This window comes from Thrips palmi, unplaced genomic scaffold (genome assembly GCF_012932325.1).
Source record: "Thrips palmi isolate BJ-2018 unplaced genomic scaffold, TpBJ-2018v1 HiC_scaffold_4, whole genome shotgun sequence".
Taxonomy (NCBI): domain Eukaryota; kingdom Metazoa; phylum Arthropoda; class Insecta; order Thysanoptera; family Thripidae; genus Thrips; species Thrips palmi.
In genome coordinates, this window is record NW_023144631.1 from 5,265,083 (window position 1) to 5,292,104 (window position 27,022).

The following is a 27,022-nucleotide window of genomic DNA, read 5'->3' on the forward strand; positions in this document are numbered from 1 at the left end:
GAAGGCAGCCGTCGAGTGTGACGGGGCCGGGCACACTGACATCGAGAGTCGTTTCCGTCGCCCTGTCTCTCGTACACGTGTGGCACGCCCAACGAGTGTGATGAGTCAGAACGATGAAAAGGACTCTCGGAATCAGTCTGCTGGACATGAGCACCAATGTGTACCTCCGCCGTGACGAAAGCGGCCCGTACCCGTCAGCCCGAGTGGCAAGGCGGGTCACAGTGGACCAGAAGACCGATGTGGGTGGCCGAAACTCTAGACACGTTTTGAGCTTCAGAGTCGCCCAGACAGGACTCGAACCGAACGTGTGACCTCTACCAATGGATTCCTCGTTTGGAGAGCAATCCATAGGTGGGGTCACGCGATCGGTTCGAGTACCATTTAGCGACTCTGGAGCCCAAAACGCGTCTAGAGTTTTGGCCGCATCGGCCGGTCTTCTGGTCCACTGTGCGGGTTGGCGGCGCGGTGGCTGGGGAGGGAAGGGGGAAGCGGCGCCGCCGCGGCCCCCCTCCGCCCTGCCTCCCCCGGGCCCCGCCAGCGTGCTGCGAGCCTTCCCGCGGCGGGCTCGCCACCAGTCCTCGCCCAGCACGCGCCGCGCCTTGCCGCCCCACCCGAAGCAGCCGAAGCAGCCGGGCAAGGCGCCGCGACGCACACCCACGCACGCACCGCCAGGGCGTCCTCGAGCACGACAAGGAGGGCCTGGGGCTAGTGGCACCCCGGTGGCAGACGATTCCCTCCTCGCAGTCTCTCTCTCTCTCTCTCTCTCTCTCTCTCTCTCTCTCTCTCTCTCTCTCTCTCTCCTTCGCGAGTGCAGATTTCCTTGGATTACCTGCCCAGAGGCGTCGGGGAGTGTCGTCGGCAGGAGTCCTGAGGTAAGCCCTCCGCGTCGCCTGCAGTGTAGTTGTCGTGTCCCGGACGGACGACGCATGAATTGCTGAGAGGACTCCGATGGCGCTGCGTGAGCGCCAACACGCTCCCTTGACGTGTGTCGCGCCCCTCGGTCTGTCTGTCTGTCTGTCTGTGTCATCCCCAAGGAGACACGTGTTGGCGTCTCAACCACCCACACCTTGCTAATGAGACGCCCTGCAACGCGTTTGCAGTGGCTGGCACAGCGTCATTCGAATTGCGTCAATTACGTACCGGTGTACCCGCCGTCGACAATAAAATATTCAATTGCACTGTTTTTGCAATAATGACCACCCAAAAAGTGCAAAAAACATACTGGGCAGCATTTAAAGAATAACAGTACTACAGACAAGGCTCTATTCTCACTCGCAAAAATTAAGGCGTGGTTGTAACACAATTAGACAAACTAAGTTATTGCACCCGAAGTGGCGGCCAATCGTGAAGGGTTGTAAACTGTGTAAACTACTTCACGGTAAAAATAAAGGTTCCTGGTTTTCCCAAAAAACCTTTGGTAAAGACACGGGCGTTCCCAGCGAAAACCAGGAACCGTTTTTCACCGTGTTACTTTTGCTTCAAAATTTAGGAGGTGACAAACTGAATGACAATGGAAGCGTTGCCCGGAGGGTGTTTCAGTTTGAAGTCCTCCAGGACCGCGACGTTGTCGAGGCGCCGCCTTTTGATGAATAAACCCGCTTGTTTGCCGCGGCGCTGTGAAACTGCCGCCAACTGTTGGCAAGTTTGGGTCGCGCCGCTCCGCCACACTGTGTGTTGGTTATTATTCCGGCTCTGGCCGCGAGCACCCGCAGAATCCACGGAACGCTGATATGAGTGGCGTGGCATGCCTGGCGGGGCCGCAGCGGTCAGGCAGAGTCCCGTCCGTCCGGCCCGTCTGCCGCCATGCACAGTGGGCCAGAAGACCGGCGGAGGCGGCCAGAACTCTAGACGTGGTTTGAGCTCCACAGTCGCTGAACACGACTCGAACTGAGCTTGTGTACCGCACCAATGGATCGATCGTTCAAAGAGCAATCCGTTGTTGTAGAACGCGGGAGTGAGGGCGAAGAGCGCCTGCGAACCGCGGCGTGGGCAGCACGCTCCACGCCAGTGTGCGGCGGGCCTGCCTACCCCGAGCTTCACAGGCGCTCTCCACTCCACAGTGGGCGAGAAGACCGGTGCCGGCGGCCAACACTCTATGCGCGTATTCAGGCTCGGACTGGCCCCCAAAAGGCCCCAGCGGATAAGACCGCAAAAGGCCCCCGATTATCATTACGTTTTTACCCTTCATGACCAACTTTGTGAGGCTAACGCTCCCAAACTATTTGGGTATACAGGGGGATACAGGGCACGAACGAGTAGGGTCTTAAGAATACTAGGGCGTCGAGGGAAGCTTTTTACGGCAACTACATTGGACACAGTGGCCGCCCAAAGTGAGCAAAATCAGCAAATTTCCGAGATTCAACCAATTTTGACCAACTTGGTTGGAAAATCGTTGCGGTCAAAGCCAAAATCGTTGTGGTCAACGTCTTTCCGATACAGGACATGAAAGAGTAGGGTGTTAAGAATACTAGTACGTCGAGGGAGGCCTTTTACGGCGACTAGATTGGACACAGTGGCCACTCAAAGTCAGCAAAATCAGCAAATTTCCGAGATTCGACCACTTTTTGGCCAACTTGGTCGGAAAATCGTTGCGGTCAAAGCCAAAATCGTTGTGGTCAACGTCTTTCCGATACAGGACATGAAAGAGTAGGGTGTTAAGAATACTAGGACGTCGAGGGAGGCCTTTTACGGCGACTAGATTGGACACGGTGGCCACTCAAAGTCAGCAAAATCAGCAAATTTCCGAGATTCGACCACTTTTTGACCAACTTGGTCGGAAAATCGTTGCGGTCAAAGCCAAAATCGTTGTGGTCAACGTCTTTCCGATACAGGACATGAAAGAGTAGGGTGTTAAGAATACTAGGACGTCGAGGGAGGCCTTTTACGGCGACTAGATTGGACACGGTGGCCACTCAAAGTCAGCAAAATCAGCAAATTTCCGAGATTCGACCACTTTTTGGCCAAATTGGTCGGAAAATCGTTGCGGTCAAAGCCAAAATCGTTGTGGTCAACGTCTTTCCGATACAGGACATGAAAGAGTAGGGTGTTAAGAATACTAGGACGTCGAGGGAGGCCTTTTACGGCGACTAGATTGGACACAGTGGCCACTCAAAGTCAGCAAAATCAGCAAATTTCCGAGATTCGACCACTTTTTGACCAACTTGGTCGGAAAATCGTTGCGGTCAAAGCCAAAATCGTTGTGGTCAACGTCTTCCCGATACACGGCCAACCACCACCACCACCACCACCACCACCCCACCACCACCACCACCACCAAAAGGCAGCAGCATCAGCATTAGCAGCAGGACGATAAAACAGGTCGTCATTGTGTGAGCACAGACATCCTGCATGGCCCTGCCGTGGCCCTGTCGTGGCCCTGCCCCGCATTGGTTGGCGAGCCTGTCGATGCCGTTCCAACGACGAACACGTCCCTACACGAGAAAAAAGAAGAACAGAAAAAAGAAAACGGCCAAAGTGAAAAAAGCGCTCGTCGCAGCATCGCCCGGCCTCGGCCGGCCTCGCCAGACTGCCAAACTTGGCGGTGACTTTCGGCCCGATCGTCGTGGCTGGGACCAAGAAAACTGAACAACGATGTAGGAAAATGTCCCACGTTCCTTTTTCTTCCATTTTAGTTTCGCCACTGGAAAAATGGCGCAATTCCAGGAGGGGTCGCTGCTCGGGTCTCTCTCGTGGTCCACGGAATACGCTGCTGTCGCGTTATTGCCGTAATACACGCCAAGTCGCGCCCCGCCCCCCCGCCCCGCCCCGCCCCGCCCGCCCCGCCCCGCCACGAACCGCGGCACGCCCCACCACGCCCGATCTATTGAATCCACCCCGGTGTCTCCGTCCTCAGCAAACGTGGAACTAAAAAAAGCGGGGAGGAGAATGGAGTAAATTTAGCGAGAAGATTGCTGACGTCCGACGTCGGGCTGCGATAGCGGTGGGCTGGCGGTTCACTGTCAAAATGGGTTGTTCAGGTCATGCGGCAAAATCGTTTTCAAAGTCATTGCAAAGTCATTTTTATGACACAATATCGATGAAAATTTTCATCAAAAGTCATATATGCGGCATGAGCCTGACAACAACAAAGTTTCCAAGAAGTTTGATGTCAATCTTGCATTGAGTAAAATTAGCATTGACGTTGTCACATTACGCAACGTCCTTTGCCTCTCTCGCACTCACTGGCAGCCCATAAGGAGCAACAAGGACGAAGCTAAGAGCAGCCTTACGTATCGTGTGGACGGCCCCCGTCGCAGCCGAAACTCTGACAGTGTGGTGGGCAGGTGTCGGGGCCTGATTGGGGACACATCGGCGTGCTGGGCGGAGTGGCTGGCTTTCGTTCGTCCCGCCCACAATGCGTTGCAATTTCAACGAGAGGCAAATCGATCGAAAAAGCAAAAATAGAGATGCGGGAGAAAGAAAGGAAAAAGAGAGGGAACGGAATGTATTATTTGTTGTGCTGCGGGGGCGGCCGCCAGGTTGATTGGCACTGCGAAACGCGTCACGTGCGTGCACACTGGTAGAAAAAAAAGGGACGGAAGGAGCTCGGAACGTTGTCTGGTCAATTGCAATTTTTTGCCTGAACCACACCCTCATTGAAGGAACGTGGCATCACGTTGAGACGAATGTGACAATGGGAGAGAGAGAGAGAGAGAGAGAGAGAGAGAGAGAGAGAGAGAGAGAGAGAGAGAGAGAGAGAGAGAGAGAGAGAGAGAGAGAGAGAGAGAGAGAGAGAGAGAGCGTGTGTGGGCCAGAGCAGGGCCAGCAGCAGTACACACCGGAAGCTCGCTCCCCGATCGTTTCCTGCCCGCCACAGCGCTCAGATTCCTCATGATTTATTAGCCCCTCTCTGCATCCCCGATTAGTGTTGACCTCCCCCACTCCCCCTGTCGCTGCAGACTGATTCCGAGAGTCGTTTTCGTCGCTGTGTCGCTCTCTCGCACCCAAGCGGGACGCCCCGTGGGCGCGAGAGGGACCGAGCGACGTAAACGACTCTCGGAATCAGTCTGCTGGGGAAGGGAGAGACAGGTGCGGGCCGCAGGTGCCAGGTGCCCGGCTACACCGTGTAATTCATTTCGCGCGCCAAAAGACAAACACCCCGGCGGCCCCGCCCACTCGCAGTGCAGGGCCCCAGGCAGCCATCTTGGACGAAACGGATTAAGAGTGATTCCCGGATTAACGAGAGCATATTAGCCCCGCTAATGGAGCCCCACCCCTCCCGCAGTGGTCCTGCCTGCCACTGCTGCTGCGAGGCTGACGAGCGGGGCGAGTCAATCTTCAATAATTATTTTCGTCATCGCGGCGGGGCGGCGGAGCAGCAGGGTCTTCTTCCTGGCTTATCCCCCCCCCCCTCCCCCCTTTCCCCTGAGCAGTCGCCACCGCGATCCTAAATTAATTCGCCAAGTGCGCGGCGTGGCGGGGCGGGGTGGGGTGGCCTTGCCTTGCAGACTGCTTCCGAGAGTCGTTTTCGTCGCTTTGTCTCTCTCGCACCCATACGGGACGCCCCATGAGTGCGAGAGAGGCAGAGCGACAAAAACGACTCTCGGAATCAGTCTGCTGCTGGAGGCGAGCTCGGGTAGCTGCACAACAACACTCCCAGCCCGAGTGTCACTCCACCGCTCTGCCGTGCGATTATGCCGAGTGTGGAGCGATGACGGCGTCCTGCCTGCAGTCCGACTGCCAACACTCGCTCTGTCTCTCTCGCACGCACATGGAACGCCCCGCGAGTGCGAGAGAGACGGCGAAACTGTCGGCGGGCATGCAAAGCAGGCGGCGAGGCGGGCGGCAGGCGGACGCCGTTAAAAAGGGAGTGCCTTGGCGGGGAGGGGATGGGGGTGTTGCCGCCAGTCCGCCAACCATTAGCGCGCCAAAGGGCCTCGGCAGGTAGCCCGATACGCCCTTTCTTCTTCTTGTCCTTCCTGACGTCCTCGAGGGTGGTGGTGGCGGCGGCGGCGGGGCGGTGCTGGCGGCGGCGGGGGCAGTGTTCTTGGGGGTGGTGATTTGGCGGCGGTGGTGCTGGCGGCGGTGGTAGTGGTTGTAGTGGTAGTGGGTACGGCGGCGGCGCGGCGGTGGCGGCTGCGGAGGCGGCGGTGGCCGTCGTGGTGGCGGTGGCTGACGTCTGACGGGGCCGACGGGAAGAGGGTGGCGCGTTTACTGGCCCTAAAACAGCCCGCCAGCGATAGCCGGGCCCGCTGTGCGCTGGACCCGCTGGGCCTGGGTTCACGAGAGTAAAGTCATCTCGGAATCAAGTGCCGCTCGGAGGACGCCGCGGTGTCTGTGTGAGCGATTTTGTGTCTGTGTGTCTGTGCGTCCAGACAGCCATCAAAAAATCCCCCTTTTTCGGGGTGGGGTGGAGCGGTGGAGTATGAGCCTTTATAACAGGGCGCGTGAGCTCGGCGACGCCGACAACTTTTCTTTTCTTGTGCGTGTGTTATTCTTTTCCCGTCTCCCCCTTTTTTTTCGCCTCAGAGACGACCAATAAATGATGCGACGCGGGAGAGGAGACGCTCGCCGCACGGGCCGCCGTCCCACCCGTCTCTCTCTCTCTCTCTCTCTCTCTCTCTCTCTCTCTCTCTCTCTCTCTCTCTCTCTCTCTCTCTCTCTCTACACACACACACACACACACACACACGAGACCGTGCACGTGTGTTCTGTTGCCGGGTCGACTCACGGGTTGCCTCAAGCCCTGAGAGCTCACCATCTTCCGCCGAAATACTTCGGTGTGTAAGTCCTGTGCAGAACGCACACACACACACACACCACCGTGTCGTCCTTTCTCCGTCGTAATGTGATTGGTTTACGAGTCGCGCCCCTGGCTCCTGCCCGGCTGGCGCTAGCCGGCCCCAGGTAAGACTCCTCCGGCCTGCGGAGTTTGGCTCCACCCGCCCGACGTCCCAGGCAAACGAGACGGCCGGCGCGGAGTTTGTTGCGCAGTAGTCGTCCGACCCATCCGTGCCGGCCGCGGCGGAAAAGCCAAAAGCTCCTCTAAACCAACAGCATTCTCCGTCGGTTTGCACGTTCTCACGAAATAAGCGGTGCGACCGCCTGGCAGGGTAGCGCGGGGGAGCCCCCCCCCCCTTTCAGTGGCCGCGAAGGGCATGTTTGATATTCGCGTGTGTGTTTGCGAGCTCGTTCCGTACCACGCCCCGCCCCGCCCCGCCCCGCCCCGCCGCGACTCGTTACCGTGAGATTCAATATATCGGTGATGCCTTCTCTTATTCCGTACCCTTGCGGTGCCCTTGCGGCTCGTCAAGGTGAAGGGGAGGGGGAGGCGTGTTCGTGTTCGCGTCCGCCCCGCCCGCCACGTTTGCCCCCGTCCCTACAGTGGCTAGGATGTTTGCCTACTTACACGGGGCCAAGTGTTTGCCTGCCTAACGGCGCCATGTTGAGTGCCTTGGCCCCAGTGGGCGCGCGCGCGCCTGTGTGTGTAGGTGTGTGTGGTGCCAGTGCCCCCACACCGCTGGATCTGCCTGATAAAGCCGTCGACTCGGGTCGGGCCGGGGTCGTTAATCCAGCCTGTTTACCGCTGCGAACTGGCGGGACAGTCACACCGCTTACCGATAACACGCAGTACAGTACAAGCGCGCCACCTCTCTCTCTCTGTCTCGCTCTCTCTCTTATTCTCTCTCCCTCGCCCCCCCCCCACACTATGTCATGTCACAGCAGCACGTTCATTCATCGTCCACAGAAAGTCTTCCTGTTTTTGTCGTGAAATGATTGCATCTTGGCGATTTGCTCATGAGAGAGAGAGCGAGAGCAAGACAGAGGAAAAGAGAGCGAGAGCAAGACAGAGGAAAAGAGAGAGAGAGAGAGAGGGAGAGGGGGGGGGGGGGAGGGCGCAAGACGACCCCCACCCTCGGCTCCAGAGACAGGCGCCATCCGTCTCCGTTCGACACGCTCCGCTCACGCGTCCGCGGCACCCATTTTTCAGGGCACTCTACTTTGCGCGTTAACGAATCAGGGAGAAGGAGAGGGAGAGGGGGGAGGAAGCACCCGCCGAAATATTCGAGCGAGAGAGACAGAGAGACCCACCGCAAACAGTATAGTGATTCTGAGAGTCGTTTTCCTTGCCCCCCCCCTCTCTCTCTCGCACTCGTGGCGACTCTCGGAATCAGTCTGCAGAGGCGCGCAACCCGATCCGATCCAGAGACCGAGAGGAACGGAGAGGAAGCCGCGGCCCGCGGACACGGCAGCGCGGCGACGGAGCGCGCGGCAGCGGTTGCGACTTTCGAATTTGGCGCCGGCCGGCCGAGGCCAGGGGGAAGATGACGGCGAGCAGCCGCAGGCCTCGCATTATGCAAATCGACTGGCAAAGTGTTTTGCGCCGCAACCTGGCGGCGTAGCAGCAAGCTCATTCCGAGGGTCGCCTTGGTCGCTCTGTCTCTCTCGCACTCACGGGGCGTGCCGTGTAGGTGCGAGAGAGACAGAGCGACGAAAACGACTCTCGGATTCGGTCTGCGAGACGCGCAGCAAGAGGCCCAGCTTGAAGCGCCACGGAGAGGGCAGCGGCGTCGCGACGCCACGGCTTGACTGCCCGCGGCCACTCCACCAGCAGACTGATTCCGAGAGTCGTTTACGTCGCTCTGTCTCTCTCGCACCTGTACGGGACGCCCCCCGAGTGCGAGAGAGACAGAGCGACGAAAAAGACTCTCGGAATCAGTGGGATGGCGCGACACCGCGGGGCTGCCAGCAAAAAGGAAAAAGAGGAAAGTCGCGGTGACAAAGTTTGCTATTCAAACATTCATGCCCCTAATTGGCGTGCCCTTGTCTCCAGCTGTCGGCCCGCCGCCTGAGCCGAGTTGGACGCCGTCCTCTGCAGGATGATTCCGAAAGTCGTTTCCGTCGCTCTGTCTCTCTCGCACTCACGGGGCGTTGCGAACAGTGCGAGAAAGACAGAGCGACGAAAACGGCTCTCGGGATCAGTCTGGCCGCAGGGCAGTGGCGGCACTGTCATACTTCATATCAGTTTCTTTCTTTCTTGTTTTTTTCCACGGGCCGGCCTTGAGCACGCCGTTTCTTCTTGCTCGTCTGCGGGAGAGCGGCTGCGGACTGATTCCGCGCGAGGGTGTGAGTGTGAGAGAGAGAAGGTGAGAGAGATGGTGTGACAGGGAGGCTGAGATAAGTTGAGAGAGGCTGAGAGAAGGTGAGAGAGTGAGATGCGCCCCTCTCGGACTCAGTCTGCTGGCACTGGCCTGCCAGTGGCGCGGAACGGAATAACGGAGCGGAACTGCGTTTTAATGTGACTTGAGCTTCCGCCCGATACGGGCGCGGCACCGCCCTGCCACGGCACTGCCAAGGCTTCGCCACGCCACGGCACAGCGTTGCCAAGGAGGCCCCGGGGAAGGAAGGGGCTGAGTGAGATATAGGCGAGCGACGTGTCCCCCGGAGCCATCCCTCCCCCGGGGCTGTTCCCAAAAGGCGATCGACAGACCTTCTTATTTTGTCGGGCCGGAGATGCGCGGGGCCGAACGAATAAAAAGCGGAGAGTGAAGTTAGTAGTCGCGTGTGTCTGACGGAGTGCGCTTGCTGCTGCAGGGCGCTGCACGTAAATCCCGGCCGGAGTGCTGCGCAGCAACACCGCGCTGTCGCCGCTCTGTCTCTCTCGCACCCCTGCGGGCCGCCCTGCGAGTGCGAGAGAGACAGAGCGACGAAGCGCTGCGCGCAGTCCGGTGCTGCTGGTGCAGCGGAAACGACCCGTGCCTTCGCAAAGAAGAGCGCGCGTTGGGCTTCTTCTCTCGGTCCTAGCCACTGCAAAAAGTGACTCGAAATTTAAAAGCAATTTTGATGGGCTTTTCGTCTTTTGCATTTCCATTTTGGCTTGACCCTGGCAGCGTCCTGCCTGAATTGCATCCTGGCTGGACCTTGTCTCGACCCTGTCTGCATGCAGGCAACGTCCTGGCTGGATCATAACTGCATTCTAGGTGCACTGCTGCATGAAACCGTAAGTGTGTTCTGAGTACACACTTAGGTTTTCAGTGTGCATCCTGGCTGCATCCTGAGTGCATCCTGGCTGCAACTTGGCTTGGCTGCCCGGCGGCACTTCGCCCCACTCGTCCCATTACACCCCGGGTCCGCTTTATCTCACAACACACAACTGGGCACTGTATGAGGGCACCCAGCAGCGCCACTCTCTCTGGGCTTCCTGCTCTTCGTACCCCCGAGAAGACGCGCTTCCGCTCCCCCTATCCTTCCTTTTCTCTCTCCCTCCTCCCTCCCCTTCCTTTCTTCCCTCCCCTTCCTTTCTTCCCTTCCCTTCCTTTCTCCTTCCTTTCCCTCCCCTCCCCTCCCTGCCCCTCCTCCCCCTCTCCTCGAGTAAGCCAGACGCATGTCTTCCGAGCCGCCCATTGCGGCAATGCAATATTGAGAAGGCATTAGCCTGGCCATGGCCATCGAGGGGGAGGCGGCGGTGTAGAATCGCCGTGAAAAAAAAGCGACGCGCCACTAGTTTCGAATTAGCCGTCCGCAGAAGGAAGCGGCGATTCTGCACACTTGTTTTCCCCGGTTTTCTCTCTCTGTCGGAACGAGAGAGAGAGAGGCGGTTGGCGGCGTGAGACGCGGTGGCGGTGGCGCGACCGCACAGTGTGAACAACGTGGGATTGGCTGCGGCTGGGAACTGCGGCCGCCATGGCCACCAAGGCCGCCGAGGCCGACGACGTACTTTGCCCGCTGAGTACGGACCACCAGCTCCTTAACCCGCTCTGGGGGAGTTCCACGAGTGTAACAAAGGAAGCCATCGCTGGTCGGACTGGCGAGCACACTGAAAGAAAATAAGAGTTCTGAATCCGAGAGCCTTTGTATCACGTGAGGAGATGCTCTGGGAGGAGTTGAGAGCAGTCCATCAATGTGGTAAAAAGAACCCTTTTTTCCAGTGCAGTTGAACGGCCGCTGGGGAAATATGCAAGGCCGCTGCAGCCCACGGACCCTGCGGGCGGGGCGCGGCGTCGCGGCAGACCGCAGCCCTGCCTCAGCCAGCCACCCCCTAGGACGCCAGGACGCCCGGCCGAACAGCCTGCAGACTGATGCCGAGAGTCGTTTTCGTCGCTCTGTCTCTCTCGCACTCACGGACGGCCTGTTTCGGTGCGAGAGAGCCAGAGCGACGAAAGCGACTCTCGGAATCAGTCTGCTGGCGCCACGCCGCGCCGCGGGGCGCTTCGCGCGACTGTACAGTGTACACGTTAATGGCAGGCGACCGTTTGCTCGGACACTGGCTTTTCAGGCGCGGCCTCGGCCGACTCCGCCGCCTTACTGGAACTGCCCCGGCCTGGCCGCTTTGCCGCTTCCCGCAGATGGCCCTGCACCACTGTAAAGGCCTGCCGCCACTAGGCCAGTCGGCCAGTCGAGCGATTTCGATGCGTGCACTCCTCGCTCTGTCTCTCTCGCACCCCTATGGCGCACCGCATGAGTGCGAGAGAGACAGAGCGAGAAGAGCGGGCATAGCGGAATCGCTCGACAGCACTGCAGTTCCCAGGAACAACCGCAACAGCGTGTTTGAGCGTGATGCGATGCGCCAGGTGCGGAGCACATCGCACAGTGGGCCAGAAGACCGGCGGAGCGGCCAAAATTCGAGACGCGTTTTGAGCTCCAGAGTCGCTAAATGGGACTCGAACCGAACGAGTGACCCCACCAATGGGTTGCTCTCCGAACGAGGAGTCCATAGGTGGGGTCACACGGTCGGTTCGAGTCCCATTTAGCGACTCTGGAGCTCAAAACGCGTCTCGAATTTTGACCGCTCCACCGGTCTTCTGGCCCACTGTGCATCGAAGCCCGCCTCGCGTCGATCGATTTCTCGAAACACCAAAAACAATATCGAGTAATCGAAGTTCCGCCTTCTATCGTTGTGCATCGAAGGCCGCTCAGGCAGCGCGGGGGCCAAACCGACTCGTTGAAGGCTTCTTGATTGGCGGGAATTGGATTTCATTCGGGCTCAAGTGGCGGCGCGACTGGCGCGGTGTGCGGTTCTTCCAAGTGGAATTCAGCCACGGGCATCGGGCCCATTGGGCTGTATGGGGCCGTGCCGTGCCATGCCGTGCCGTGCCGCACATTCCGACTTGAGGACCGCAGGGCCACTGGCTGGGTCCGTTGGACCGACGAAGAGACCGACCAAGGGCGTGGACAAAGGGCCGGCCGAGCCCTACAGGGCATGAAGGGAGTTTCCCTTGAAGGGAATTTCCCTCGAAGGGAAGCTGAAAGTTAGCGAGATGGGTAGCGACTTTCTAATGCAGCGCCCTCCTCCTCCTCGTCCTCCAGGTCATATGAGGGAGCTCTGAGGAAATTTCCCTCAGAGAGAATTTTCCCTGAAGGGAATTGCTCTTGAAGGGGAGGTTGAACTTTGCGAGAAGGGTAGCGACTTTTCAAACGCAGGTACAGCTCCTTCCTTCCACACCTTGCACGCTGCGGGCAGCACCGGCGGAGGAGCGCGGCCGAGCTGATAAGCTGCAGGATGATTCCGAGAGTCGCTTTCGTCGCTCTGTCTCTCTCGCACCCATACGGGACGCCCCATGAGTGCGGGGGAGACAGAGCGACGAAAACGACTCTCGGAATGAGTCTGCAGGCCCCCGGCTTGATCCACCTGGAGCTCCTCATCCCCGTCACGGCCAACTCGAAGCACCAGAACCTGCTGCTGCGCGTGAGGGAAGAAAAAAGAACCCGCCGGGAAAAAAAAAGTATTTTTTTTCTCAGCCAATCTCATTTCCGAGAGGCAAGGATATAGTTTTGCGAGCCGCGCGTTTTCGGGATTCCCCCGGCACAGCTGCCGCCACCCATGGCGCCCCGACCCAGGGCGAGGCCCCGGGGCGCGGGCTGGGCCGGGCTGGCTCGGCCAAAGCTCGGCGAACAGTTCCAGAGGGCAGCGCAGCGCAGCGCCGGGATGCGGTGTAGCAGCGCTAACTGTATTCCCTAGCGGCATGCTCGCGCTCGCTACGCGCTATCTGCGTGACGCCACGGCACGCCACGCCCCGCCCCGCCTCACCCCGCCCCGCCACGCCCCGCCTCACCCCGCCACGCCACGCCCCGCCCCGCCCGGGGGTGTGCGCACAAAAAGCAGCGAGTTGCCAGAGTGCCGCATATGCGTGTGTGCGTGCCCGCACGGCTCAGTTTGATTGTGTTGGCGTGCTTGTGCGAGTGAGTGAGCGTCGAGCGTGTGTGCCACAATGGACGTTGCCGCCACAGAGAACCTCTGCTGGAATGAATGGTGCACCTTCCCCCGACGGCCCGACCGGCCCGACCGCCCTACCCTCGTCTCACTGTCCCCTCGGAAGGGGACGCCGCCGGCGACCCGGTCACTCGGATCGGATGAATTGGGATGAAAACAGCCCCCTCCCCTTCCCCCTCCCATCCGGGTCCTTATCGCCCCTCACTCGGCGGGCCAGCCAACGGAGGCATGGCGTCGTTGCGATGAATGGCGTACGCTTTCATTAGGCTGAACCGAACGTCCTTGCAGGCCTCTCTCTCTCTCTCGCACTCATGGGCCGTTCCGTTGGGGTGCGAGAGAGACAGAGCGAAGAGGTGTCGTCGTCATTCGGAGGCAGCTTGCAAAGGGTTCGGCCGGGCCTCGGTCCGGGGCAGCGTGGGGTCGCGGGGGACGCGTCGGGGCGGCATTGGGTCATCGGGGGCACTGATTCCGCACCATTAGTCTTCCACGTGGAAAATGGTTTTCTTACCTCTGTGTGTGTGTCTGTCTGTCTGTCTGTCTGTCTGTCTGTCTGTCTGTCTGTCTGTCTGTGTGTCTGTCTGTCTGTCTGTCTGCCTGTCTGTCTGTGTGTCTGTCTGTCTGTCTGGGTAGCACGCCGTGCGTTGGAGTTCGCCATTTGACACACGGCGAGGTCCCTGCGTGTTTGTAGGAACGCTTGTTCCCAGCGATCAAAACAAAAAAAGCAAAAAAAAAAAAAAAAAAAAAAAAAAAACAAACACGCGGCGAAAACGAATCCTGTTTTTTTCAGGAACTCCCTGGTAATCGCTTGTGTTTTTACTTTGGTCAACCTGCGGAAACCAGGGAACCTTTTTTGCCAGTGACGCAGCGCAGTACGTTGTCGGCGGACGCACGGTCTTTGAAAGATGCCGATGTTGCGAGTTCAATACTTAACCTGCGGCGTTTTCTTTTTCAGTGTTGTATTGAGCTGGCTGCTGGTACCAGGCGTGCTGTCTGACACGGCTACAGTGCCCCTAAAGATCCTGAAGCATCCAGAAGGGGGCCTGAAGGACGCGAAGACCTCGTCACACGTGGGGCCACCCTGCTCCCGGGGGAAATAACATCGGGTAAGGTGAGCTCGAAACAATTTACCTCGCCCCTAACGCGTTGGGCCGGGCCAGCGCTCGCAGTGCAGGCACCAAAGTGACAACAAAGCGCCACAGGCACGCCACGCCACGCCTCGCGCGCACCGCGCTCTCTAGTTTGCTCAAATTAATTGAGGCGTAAAGTTACCGGGAGAGACCTGTTCGAGCCGAACCAAAACGGTCGACGAGTAGAGGCGGGGGGAGGGGGGACCGCCCTGAACACGCGCCGCGCCCTTTGCCCCGCCCCACCCCGCCGTAATGTAATAACTCAGATCTCCGGCCATTATTCGCAGTCGGGATAAGGGGCGTATGCACATCCCCTGGGCTGACGAGTGGAGCGGCCGAGCCGAGCCGAGCCACCTCGGTGGGCGCTGCTTGCCGAGCCGAGCCGGGGCGGCGCGAGGCGTCCCACGGCGCGGAGTGAGGAGTGCAAGCACTCTGGTGCTGCTTCAGCCGCCTCGGTTTTCTTGTACCCTCCCCCCCCCAATCTCTGTTGCTCTGCACCGAGTAAACAGTCTTTCCGTCTCCGTCTCTCCAGGCGTGTCCAGGTTCGTCCAGCTGGAGTCTGTCGGCCTGCTCTCCAGGCTGGACAGCAGGACCGGGAGTCGTTCTCGTCGCTCTGTCTCTCTCGCACCCATACGGCACGCCCCATGAGTGCGAGAGAGACATCGCGACGAAAAGGACTCTCGGAATCGGTCTGCGGCCAGGACGCTGCCCGCAATATCCGAGCTGTCCCGGCCGGCCCCGGCCGCGGTTGATCTGTGTCCTGCGGTGCTTGACGTGGTGGACGGCGACGGAGGGGTGCCTGTCACAGCGACGCCATTCCCCCGGACACACACACACACACACACACACACACACACACACACACACACACACACACACACACACACACACACACACACACACTCAGGGTGTCGGTCGTTCGCTTGGTGGTAACCCCGCTGCGGGTCGACATGGGAAATTGGCATCTCCGTGTTCCCACGCGTCTCTTTTGGGCTCGACCGGCAGAAAGAGGGTCCCCGTGTGATGCGCGGTGGAGACACTGTCGGTGAAGTCGTTGAAGAAAGGACGAGTGAAGAGGAAGAAAAAAAAGATAAATGCGCCTCCTCGACTTGACTTTGCGATGAGGAGGCCGTCGCCACAGCCGCGACGCCGCCACCCGATTCGCTCCAACGGACGCACTCGCTTGACCAACACACCGAAAAACCCGCTGACCCAAAAGCGGGCGACAGGAGTAGTAGTTGACGACGCACTAAATCTTTGCCGCGCGAGTGTGGTCCTCCTCTCTCGGTCTGTCGAGGCGGTGGTGGTGACCGCGAGGCGAGACCAAAGAAGAAGGCCACTGGGAAAATGCAGATCCGTGTGTCGTCGGGCGCAGCTGTCTCTCGAAGGAGCCTTCTTCTTTTTTGCCCCCGGTCGTATTTTCAAGGGCCGAAAAAGGGGCGCTCACGCTACGATGCACCCAAACACGTGGCAAGGCGCGCCCAGACACACACAAACACACGTTCACAGACACAGACGCGCGCGCACACACACCCTGACACAATCGCAAACAAGGCCAGACACGCGTCTGTTTCCCTCGCTCTGGCATTCGCCGCGGAGGCATCGCGGTCCGTGACAGAAAGAGGCGGACAGGGACGGAATGGAAGGCGCCCAAGTTTGGACGCGCGGAGATTCCGGGCCTCGCGCCAAAGACTGATGATGGCTTCCTCGGCCCTGGCGGTGCAATCGGTAAGCGCGGTTAGCGCCCGTGGCAAGATTTTGCAGGAGCGTGTGCTCAAGCGATTTTTCAAACAATTTCTATGAATTTAAATTAGAATTTATAAATTTAAATTTGGTTGCACGGATAAATTTTTTGGAGCTATCTGGTCTAGGAACTGGGACCGTCGATCCGAGCCGAGGTGGAGTGGGTCCTGTCATGTGCAAGGGGACAATCCGGGATTTCTAGGAGGCTCCTGGACAACAGACCCGTTTTCCAGGAGGCTCCTGGAAATCAGACCCCTTTTTCCAGGGCTGGACCTGGGAACCCCAGGCACTGATTTTGCCGTGTGGGCGCGCTGGGGTCGCCGAATCTGCATTCAGCGCGGCCACCTTGTCGGCCTTGGCGAGCCGCCCCACTGTAACCCGGATAACCCTTCCCCGGATATCAGGGGTCGGCTTCCCGCCGGCCGGCCGGCAGTCGCCATGCGTCTTCCGTCCACTGACGTCGGACCAGCGCGCGAAGCACCCGGTCAGCACCGCCCCAAGCACCGAAAAGGCGGAGAGAGGCGGTATTCGAACCCCGCAACTTTCCTGCAGCAGTGCGGACCCCGATGATGGTGATAATAATCGTGGTAATGAAGGTGATAATAATGGTAGTGAATAATGGTATGGTGATGGTCATGATGGTGGTGTTAGCTATGGTGGTGGTGGTGGTCATGACGGTATGGTGATAGTGGTAGTCATGATGATGACGGTGATGAAAATGGTATGATGGTGGTCATGATGATGACGGTGATGAAAATGGTATGATGGTAGTCATGACGATGACGGTGATGAAAATGGTATGATGGTGGTCATGATAATGATGGTGATGAAAATGGTATGATGGTGGTCATGATGATGACGGTGATGAAAATGGTATGATGGTGGTCATGATGATGGTGCGGTCATGATGATAACAGTGATGATGGTGGGGGAGGGGAGGGGGCACGTTTTGGGCCACGTCAGGAACATGTTAACGCCTCGGCAGTGCCACGTGGGCGGGGCGGTGTCGGTCAAGGCCTCGGACACGGCGTGACGAGGCGGCGGAGGCCCATGGCGTTGGAGGCCCAGGCCCACGTCACGTCACACGCCGTAATCGCCCCCGTTACCGCCTCGCCTCCATCATGTCGGCCAACTTGGCGATGAAGGCATTGCCAGCTTTGCAGCTTTAGAGCCGCGCTGACGGGGTGGTGGCCCGCTACGGGCACGGCCGTCCTCTGGAGGAAGGTGGAGCGGAGGGTGATGCCAAATAAGTAAGCGAAAATTCCTACGACGTACCAGTCTTGACAGGGCTGCCAACATGCCCACCAGGCTACATCTGGGCTCCGCTCTCGAGAAGTAGCTGTGGCTAGTAGGCCGGTTGAGGTTGGCAATCCTGTTACAACTGGAGCATGGTGGGAATTTTCGCTCGCTTTTTTGGCAAACATGTGCAAATCCGCCTGGAAGGTGAATAAATATGTTACTTTTCAATCCTGTAAGTAAGTAGGCAACTATTGCGACGACATGGACCTTCTTGATCCCGACTCTGGATCCGCCCTGGGGGACCTCACGTGCCAGGCCACGTGGGCGACGACTTCCCGATTACGCTGCCATTGTGAATCAAGGCTGTGCGTCATGCGCCGGCCCGTGGGGGGCATGGCAGAGGGATGCTCTCCGAACAAAGGGGAAGGCGGGGGTCGTAACGTATGATTGGTCGTGGACGTGACTGGGGCGCAAACGCAATGTGTCTTGCTAGCGATTGCGCGTTCGATGTACTACACTACCCGCTTCGTCCAAGTCCCAGCGGCCCGCGCCACGCCGGATAAGCGGACGGCCTCGGGGAAAGAAGTGGTCGACAGCCTTCCTTTCGCGAGGCGAGGTGCCCGCCGCTCGGCCGCTCGCCCCCGCCTCCATGCCGTAATTTGTTTTTCCTTTGACAGTCGCCGGTTTCATTCTCCGAGGCGCCGTCGGGCCGCGGCCGGCCGGCACACTGATTCCGAGAGTCGTTTTCGTCGCTCTGTCTCTCCCACACCTGTAGGGGGCGGCCCACGAGTGCGAGAGAGACAGAGCGACGAAAATGACTCTCGGAATCAGTCTGCAGGAGTGCTGGCTTTGCTTTGCTGGCCGGAGGAACATTCACTTACTTCCGGCGGGGACAGCCACCCCGCCGCGCAGCGCTCCGCTCGGGCATGGCGTCTGATCTCTACTCAGTCACATTTTAGCGACAGATTTCGTCCTTCTCTCTCCTCTCTCTCTCTCGCCCCGTGGGCCGGTAATGCCTGCTGCGTGCCTCGGCGGCTTCACCGTCTTTCGCTTTCCCTCCAAACTTCATCGCGTAATTGAAAGATATTACCCGCAGGCCCGCGACGGAAATGAGAGAGAGAGAGAGAGAGGAGAGAGAGAGAAGAGAGAGGAGAGAGAGAGAGAGAGGAGAGAGAGAGAGAGAGAGAGAGAGAGAGAGGAGAAAAGCACGAAGCGAAACAATGCCTTTCGTTCCACCTAGAGAGCACATATTTTTGTCATGCTGTTGTGCTGGCTGCTCCAGGGTGTTCCAGATTTTTAATTCGCCTTTCACGAGTGGCTTTTGCATGGCCAGTAGACTGTTTCGGAGAGTCGTTTTCGTCGCTCTGTCCCTCTCGGACCAACTCGGAACGGCCCACGAGTGCGAGCGAGACAGAGCGATGAAAACGACTGCGGAACCAGTCTGCGCAGACCGACGCCCAGCAATGTGACGCATTACCGCCAAACCGGTGCGGGCCAGCAACTCACCTTTTGTACGTCAAAGCAGCGGCGTCGCGTACCTGCTCCACGCAGCCCGCGCAACGCGCGCGTCGCCAGACAAAGCGCCCCGCCCCCCGCCCCGCCCCGCCATGAAAAAGGCCACGTTTCCGTCCCCACTCAACGCGCCCGTGAATCGGGGCCGAAGGGAAAGGCGGTGACTCAATCGCAGAAAATGTTCGCCGCGCCGCTCGAGGCCGAGAAGGCCGTGAAGTGGGACCGTGCTTCGACAACATGCACTGTTATGGCTTGGCTAAGGCGAGGGAGGGAGGGAGAGAGCGGAGAGAGAGAGAGAGAGAGAGAGAGAGAGAGAGAGAGAGAGAGAGAGAGAGAGAGAGAGAGAGAGAGAGAGAGACGCGAAACAGCCCTCGGAGGGAAAATCCGCAACGCTTATTTTGAGTCGTTGGCGTCGTCGGCGCTGCAGCCTGATTCCGAAGAATCGCTTCGTCGCCCTGTCTCTCTCGCTCTAATGGGGCGTCCCGTGGGGGTGCGAGAGAGACAGACAGAGCGACGCGGGGCGACTCTTCCGGCTGGGCGTCGGCACCTCTGCCAAGCTCTTCCTCTAGGGCGCCAAACGGCAGCCACTCCGGCGATCGAGGCGGGACGCCCGGCCCTGCGGCAGTCATGCATATTTTATCGGACGGGCCGTCCCTCCGTCCACGGCGTCCACGCGGGTCCTGTCGAAACTCGGTGACCGAGGCCGTCAGGTCGCCCGTCCTTGTCTCGCGTTTTCTCTCTCGCAGTCATGGGGTGTGCCGTTAGGGGTGCGATAGAGACAGAGCGAGGGCAGCGGAATCGCTCGACTGCCGGCGGCGCCACACTGAAAACTTTATTGTGTACCGAGTGCACGTAGAGATCACTTGACTATGTACCGAGTACACACCTCTGAAGGACTCAAGTGTGAATTCTTCTCCAAGTTAGGGTTTCAGTGCACTTTCGACGGGCTAATTCGCTCTCGACTTGAAACTGGAGCCAGCCGCGATGCCTTCTGGAAGTCCATGAGTCTTCAAGTCTGGAAGTCTCTGGAAGTCTGGAAGTCTGGAAGCCTCTGGAAGTCTGGAAATCTGGAAGTCTCTGGAAGTGTGGGAGTCTCTGGAAGTGAGTCTGGAAGTCTAAGTCTCCGGAAGTCTGGAGGAGGAAGTTTGGAAGGCGAGACGCTGACGTCGCTGAGGTGCTGCTCGCTACACGAAAGAGCCATCCTCTGAGCGTCTTTTCCCTGCCGCCGCCCCCAGGGCCCCGCAGGCCCCAAGGCCGTCTGGCTGGACTGGTGGACTGGAAAGGTCGGCACCACGACCGCGGCAGATTGATGTTCCGCCTGCTGGAGTCTGGGCGAGGGGGAGGGGCACTGTAAGTAGATCGACGGCCGGGGCAAACGGGACACGCTGCCGGATAGACAGCACTCCGAGCGCCTGCCACGCGTCGGATAGGCAACCCGCGACGTCAGCGCGCTCGGCGGGGGTTGGCCGCGCGGCGCGCCAAAGGCGCTACCACACACTCGAAGAGTCTTGGACGCCAAAACAAAGAATTTGTTGTACCAACGAAAATGGATGTTAATTTTGGAATACTTCGTTGGTGCTGCTACGCCATAAGACGTTCAGAGTCCGCCCACAGTGGAGAAAAAACTCAAGAAAGGAACTGTCTTACAGCGCGGATTGCAGAACCCCTTAATGGATCACAACTGGGGCCCTTGTTGGTGAACTTGAGCCTCCGAAAACCACCATCGGTCCCCGGAGAGCTCTCAGCCGGCACAGTTAGCGCAGCCGGCAGCTCAAGAAGGGGAACGCTTTTCAATCACAACTCCCGCTGCGAAAATCTGCGTCTGCGCGCCGAAGAAGAGTCGTCGCCCCGGGAGAAGCCCGGCCCTGCGCAGCCCTGCAGGCTGATGCCGAGCACTGCGCTCCGTCTCTCTCGCACTCATGGGGCGTCCCGTAAGGGAGCGAGAGAGACGGCCTGCTGCCGGCCGCAGTCGTTAATTAAGGCGGAGGATGAGTCAGCGTTCGGCGAGGCCGAGCCGGCCGAGGCCCGCGGGGACGGAGCAGTGGCGCGGCGCAGCGCACCCGTCGCGACGCGAGCACAGAGGTCTTGGCGGCGTCAGACCCCTAGGCCTCGGACTGATTCCGAGAGTCGTTATCGTCGCTCTGTCTCTCTCGCACCCAAGGGGCGTGCCGTACAGGTGCGAGAGAGACAGAGCGACGAAAACGACTCTCGGAATCGGTCCGCAGCACCGTGATCCCTCAAAGGCATCGGCGGGGATTACCGGCCTGGCCCCTCGGGGCTTTACACTCGAAAGGCTCACTCGGGTGGAAAGAGGGGCGGGCTGACACACTGCACCATTATCTCCCCAATTTCGGATTGCACTGCACTGCAATCACTCGAGTGGCCCGTGATGCACACTGCTTTCCGCTCGGCAGAGTAGTAAGTCAGGACACACACACACACACACACACACACACACACACACACACACACACACACACACACACTCGCGTGTGCAGCGAAGCAATGGGGCAAGCAAGTACACTCCTTGGCAAAGAGGCGGAGTCAATAATACGCCGTCCTTTCGTTCCTCTGCTTCGTCCCCCAGCAGGGGCTTTACGTTTTCCTCGTGTTGGAGTGCACACACACACACACACGAGGACACAGGGCGCCAATTTCCACATGGAGGAGCTTGTACTGAGCAGGCGTGGCGGGGCGTGGCAGGGCGTGGCGGGGCGTGGCGGGGCGTGGCGGGGCGTGGCGGGGCGTGGCGGGCGGGGCAGGGCGTGGCGGGGCGTGGCGGGGCGTGGCAGGGCGTGGCGGGGCGTGGCGCTCTTCAAAGTAGTAGAACAACAGAGACAGGCGCCGCCCATTACGGAACTCTGCCGCTCTTTTTCAAATGCTGGCCGCCTTAACTCTTCCTGATTCCGCCCCCGGGCTGTGCGGGGCGGAGGCAAGGCCGCGCTGCAGACTGATTCCGAGAGTCGTCGCTCTGTCTCCCTCGCACTCATGGGGCGTCCCGCGCAGGTGCGAGAGAGACAGAGCGAGACTCTCGGAATCAGTGTGCTGGGCAACACTCCTGTGGACACGGTCCCGTGAGCATTGGACTTGGCGGGGCAAGGCGGGCAAGGCGCCGCTGGCTTGCCGCCTGGCTTACACGGTCAGCAGTTTGTTCGCCACGGCCAAGTCCGCAGCGCTGCCCGGTCCAGGCCAGCCAGAGGCCAGCCAGCCCTCTCGCGCAGGTGCGGAGAGGGGCCCGCCAGGACCGGCAACGCCATGGCGCTGTGAGAAGTTGCCAGAAGACCTCGCAAAAAGAAGCCCCAAACACACAGGTGCGTGGCAAGCTGGATTTCCTCCTGCCTTCTGTGCGGTTACTCTCGACGCCGTGAAAAATCTTTCAAGAAAATGGCTTATTTTTTGATGATTTCCTAGGTAATGTCCGATAATTTTGTTTGGTCAAGGTTTTGGTCGTTTTGCCTCATTATTTTTTCAACCGTGGGGATGGCGCCAAGCGTCCCTTGCTGTGACGCGGGGCTGGCGGTTCCGAGTCCAAGCGGAACCGCGTCCGCTAGTACACTAGTGAATTGTTCCCTCGGAATTCGGGTCCCGTCGGCGTAGTTGTTGTCGTGGACTGTCACGGTCGGCACGGTGGCCTCGGCGACGTGCTAGAGGGCGTCGCACAGTGGGCCAGAGGACCGGTGGAGGCGGTCAAAACTCTAGACGCGTTTTGAGCTCCAGAGTCGCCAAATGGGACTCGAACCGAACGTGTGACCCCACCAATGGATTGCTCTCCGAACGAGGAATCCATTGGTGGGGTCCGAGTCCTGTTTAGCGACTCTGGAGCTCGAAACTTGCCTAGAGTTTTGGCCGGCGGCGCCGTCTTCTGGCCCACTGTGTGGCGGCCGGCGGCCTCGCGCCCGATCTCGGCTGCCCCGGGGCGAGTTGCCTGCCCCGCCCTGCCGAGCTGACGAGGATAATTAGTTTTCCACCGCCTTGTGGAGGAACCCGACGCCAAGCGGGAGGGCGTCATTGGCGCGGCGGGCAGATTAAGGAAGGCGTCGAGGCCAAACCCGGCCAAACCTGGCCAAACCCCATTTTGGCCCCGCCAACACCGTGCACCACCGTGCCTGCAGTGCCTGGAACCTGGAGCTTGTTCTTGCCATCCTTACGCAGAGCTATCCTGTTGGTTGTAAGCAGTGTTGGTTTTGTTCTTCGAAAAGATATAGGTAAAACAGAAAGGTTTGGACAGGAAAAAAAAACAGTTCGTCCACTTTTCATTCCTTTTAAAGCCCCCAGTCAATAAGACATGAATCAAAGTTCCCTAGTATAGATTTCGAAATTTGGAGCATTTTGAAGAAAAAAAATAGCCGCTGAAAAAAAAGACTAAAAGTATTGCCTTGTTTTTTTTTTCATAGTTCCAACAACACATGTAAGATGAGAAAACATAATTTCCCTCTCTGAAAATATGTGGCGGTGTGCGGCGTGGTAGGGAACGCACTTTCCCGCCGGAATTTCCCGCCCTCCATGAGGGCTCCCCGTTAGTTCGCCCGCAGGCTGCGATCTCGCCACTTTACCAGTCTTCTGTGGGCGGCCGGGGCGGGGCGGGGCGGGGCGGGGCGGGGTGGAGGCACGACAAGCTTTTACCTGGCCGGGGAGAAAAGTTGCAGAGCGTTCCTCCGCCACTGTGCTTCTCGCCCGCGTGCAAAACCAGGGCGTCCCCTGCTTCCCGCCGCGGCCTTCCTCCCTCTCCCCCTCCCCTCCCTGCCTCTCTTCACCTCCCCCTCCCCTCCCCTCCCCCGGCCTCTTTGATCTCGTGGCGGCTAGCAACCGCCACACACCGACGCGGGGCGGCCGCCGCCACCCGAAGGGCGCAACACCCGCTTCCTGGAACGTTGGTTGGGCAGGCGACGAAGCGTGGACAAAATGAGCAATCAACCGACTGGCAAAAAACAAAAGACAAACAACGACAAAAAACAGAGGCGATATTTGAATTTTAATAACAATTTGCTGGCGTGGGAGATTCCGTGAGCGCGGCCGGGCGCATGATGGAGGTGTTCCAGCAGCGGAGGTTGGAGCTGAAATCGACGCGCGGAGCCTCACGTTTTTCCACGCAGCTCTCTCTCTCTCTCTCTCTCTCTCTCTCTCTCTCTCTCTCTCTCTCTCTCTCTCTCTCTCTGACTCGTGGGTGCAATCTGGGGGTGCGAGAGAGACAGACTGACGAAGCAATGTTCGGAGGCCGCATGGTCATTCGATGATCGCACTCCGCCACCTAAAGACTGATTCCGAGTGCCACCTCGGTCCCTCTGTCTCTCTCGCACCTTTAGGGGATGCTCCGTGAGTGCGAGAGAGACAGAGCGACGAAAACGGCTCTCGGAATCAGCCTGCTGTGGCAGACGCGAGCACGTGTTGCGAAGCGGTTTTCCCTCCACGCAAAAAAGAGGCGGACTGACAGTGGCTGCTGAATGATGCACACGGAGAGGCGGTCAAAAGAAAGAGAAAGACAGAGTTGCAACAAGCGCTGCGGGGCGGCGGTCTGCGCGGAGAGCGCCTGCGAAGCTCGGGGTAGGCAGGCCCGCCGCACACGGGCGTGGAGCGTGCTGCCCACGCCGCGGTTCGCAGGCGCTCTCTCGCTCCCACTCCCGCGTTCTGAGAGCCGAGCGGGCCACCGCCGCGAAAAGGCCAGTGCCACTTCGCAAAAATCGCAATTTGAAAAGGAAGAGGAGGAGGAAAAAGCTCAAAGGGCATCCCGGCCTGAGGCCTGTTCGCATAATTCATGTACTGCCACGGTGTTACTTGACTTCGGAATTGCTTCGGTCCGCTGGCCCTTCGCGCGCTTCGAGCCGCGCCACTGTGTGTCTTTGCCCGGGGCGTGCCGACTCGACAGTCATCGAGATTTTGGGTGTCTTCATCCCCCGGCAAACGACCAGGATTACAAAAACATGCACAGGACGACACCAATTGAATTGAGTTATTATGCACAACATTTTTCCTGGAGCCGTTTACACTCCACAAATTAACTTTAAAATTTTTAATTTTGAATGCTTTGCGCGCGGGCCTGCTTCCCGCTCCTCTGCTTGGCTTTCGCCGAAACAACAATCGACTTCTCTTAAATAAACAGTGGTGTTGGATGAGCAAGGCGGCAACACGCCACGCCTCGCCTTGGCTTGGCGTGGGCGGTCCAGGGGCGGTCCAGGGGCGGGCCGAGGGCCGCCTCGCCTGCACGAGGCCGGCAGCTAGGCCCTCCCAGCCTTGCCCTCCTTCATCGCCCAGACCCTTCTTATTTCTCGCCCGAAGCACCCCGCCCCCTTTTTCGTACTCACCCCCTTCCCCTCCCCCGCCTCTCTCTTCCCCTTCCCCTCCTCTCCACCGCTTCCCTCCCCTCCCTCCCCCTTCCCTTCCCCTCCTCTCCCCTCCCCCTTCCCTTCCCCTCCTCTCCCCTCCCCCTTCCCTTCCCCTCCTCTCCCCTCCCCCTTCCCTTCCCCTCCTCTCCCCTCCCCCTTCCCCTCCTCTCCCCTCCCCCTTCCCTTCCCCTCCTCTCCCCTCTGAGACGGAGATGGACACAGGCCGCGGAATATAAACCGGAAACAAGCGGGGCTCTCGGCTGGAAATGGGGCCGTGTGTTTGAGGACGCACTTGGCGACAGCGCCGCCCGGGTTTACTCCCGGGTTTGCCTCGGGTTTGTCCAGGGCTTGTCCCAATCTCGTCCAGCTGCTGTTGGAGCGCGCGGCGACGCAGTCCCTCGAGGTGGAGCGAGTCCGAGGAGGAGCGGCGAGCGACAAGCAGTGCAAAGCTGCGTCACACCACTGGGGAAACTAGCGTAGTATTTACGACCCTCTGCCTTCAACATCAATTCACGCTTGGAATCGAGCGTGACGGGCCAAGCCGCTCAGATCTCCCCTATCTAAATGCATGGGGTAGTTTCTTAAGAATTGTTTATGCAATAAACAATAAACAAATGCAACAAATAACAATTGTTTATGCTTCGATTACACTTAAGTTTTACCAGTGAACTTGCGTCTTCCCTATCTGGCCAACATCCTTCACTTTAACTACGGATTTCAGTGAAATTTATTTTATCCCGCGGAAAGGGACGGAACACATGGTGGTCAGTGAATTTAGTTTTTGTTGCTTCGTTTACTGGACATATGGGACAGGTCAGAGAGGGTCGCTGTGAGGTTTAGCACGTTCAGCAGAAAGAGGGAACGCGTGGGAAACGAAAACAGAGTTTCATTCAGCGACGGCTGTTTTAATTGCGAGTTGGCAAGTGAAGCGTCCAATTTTATTCACGCAACGATTTTTTTTTTCTCTTTGCTGTTCCAGAACGACGGCGTCGTCTCGCAGAGGGAGGAGTCCGGCCGCGGGGAGATAACATCAGCGCGAGGAACACAAAGGCAAATAATGAAGACATTCTGGAGCTAAATTGAGAATGCGGCCATTCAATGGAACTCACTTCAATATTCTGTTTCCAGAATCTGTGAGCCACCATGCCCGTGGGAGGTCGCGTGTCCGGGAAGGTCGGCATCTACTCCAACGTCCGACGGAGTGAGTACACTGGCGACTGGCTTCGTTCAGAGCACACTCATTCCGTTTTCGTCGTTTTCGTCGCTCGTCTCTTTCGCACCCATACGGGACGCCCCTTGGGTGCGAGAGAGACAGAGCGACGAAAACGACTCATGGAATCAGTCTGCAGCGCCACTCGCAAAGTATGCATCTGTGAGATTCTTCAACGAACTCGGTTCAGTACGTCGGGAAGGAGAGTTCACACTCCGATTTTTATAGGTTTCTACCTTCACTGTGCTGTCATAACCAAAGCTTTTTGTTTCTATTATGAAGGGAAAGCTCAGTAGAATCTTGGGAGGGTACGTAAATAGTTTGGAACAAGGGGATTAAATAGCTCCAGCCAAATTTTGTACACTAAACTTCACAAAAAATTCAAAAGTCTCAAAAATTCAATTATTCTCAAAATTCATCAGTTTTTCCCAGAAATTCATCGAAATTCAACTGAAATCCATTGGATTTGTACATAGAAATTCACAATGATTTCCCCTTGTTTTGGAAAGTGAACCCGTGCTTGTCCGCAGGCGGCCACCACAGCGGCATCAACGAGGAGATCATCTGGGTGAGCATCGGCATGGCGGTGACGATCGCGGTGCTCATCACCATCGCGCTGTGCTACATCGCGCGCGAGAAGTGGCGGCGCCGTTGCGAGATCCGGAAGTCAAAATGAGAGTTGCTGGGGCGGTCCAAGAAGTCCGCCCCCAAGGCCGTGGCG

At 58.6% G+C, this 27,022-nt stretch overlaps 1 protein-coding gene across 4 annotated transcripts; it reads left to right on the forward strand.

Annotated features, from left to right (window-relative positions):
- The first annotated feature begins 594 nt into the window (after positions 1–594).
- Positions 595–27,022, forward strand: LOC117649409. Of its 4 annotated transcripts, none has more exons than XM_034392181.1 (5): positions 595–872; positions 14,103–14,258; positions 26,071–26,141; positions 26,220–26,292; positions 26,832–27,022. In XM_034392181.1, exons 4-5 carry the CDS (start codon positions 26,235–26,237, stop codon positions 26,975–26,977), a joined length of 204 nt encoding a protein of 67 aa, XP_034248072.1. In that variant the 5' UTR covers positions 595–872; positions 14,103–14,258; positions 26,071–26,141; positions 26,220–26,234; the 3' UTR covers positions 26,978–27,022. The 4 variants fall into 4 exon arrangements, with proteins under 4 accessions (XP_034248072.1, XP_034248073.1, XP_034248076.1 ...); XM_034392182.1 differs by having other exon boundaries at positions 14,103–14,253; XM_034392184.1 differs by lacking the exon at positions 595–872 and adding an exon at positions 6,761–6,846.

Excerpts from the sequence above, each read along its gene's own strand:
- LOC117649409 (XM_034392181.1), top strand. The coding sequence starts at position 26,235 with ATGCCCGTGGGAGGTCGCGTGTCCGGGAAGGTCGGCATCTACTCCAAC. Across the intron at positions 26,293-26,831 it reads CTACTCCAACGTCCGACGGA|GCGGCCACCACAGCGGCATC; the intron begins GTGAGTACACTG and ends GCTTGTCCGCAG.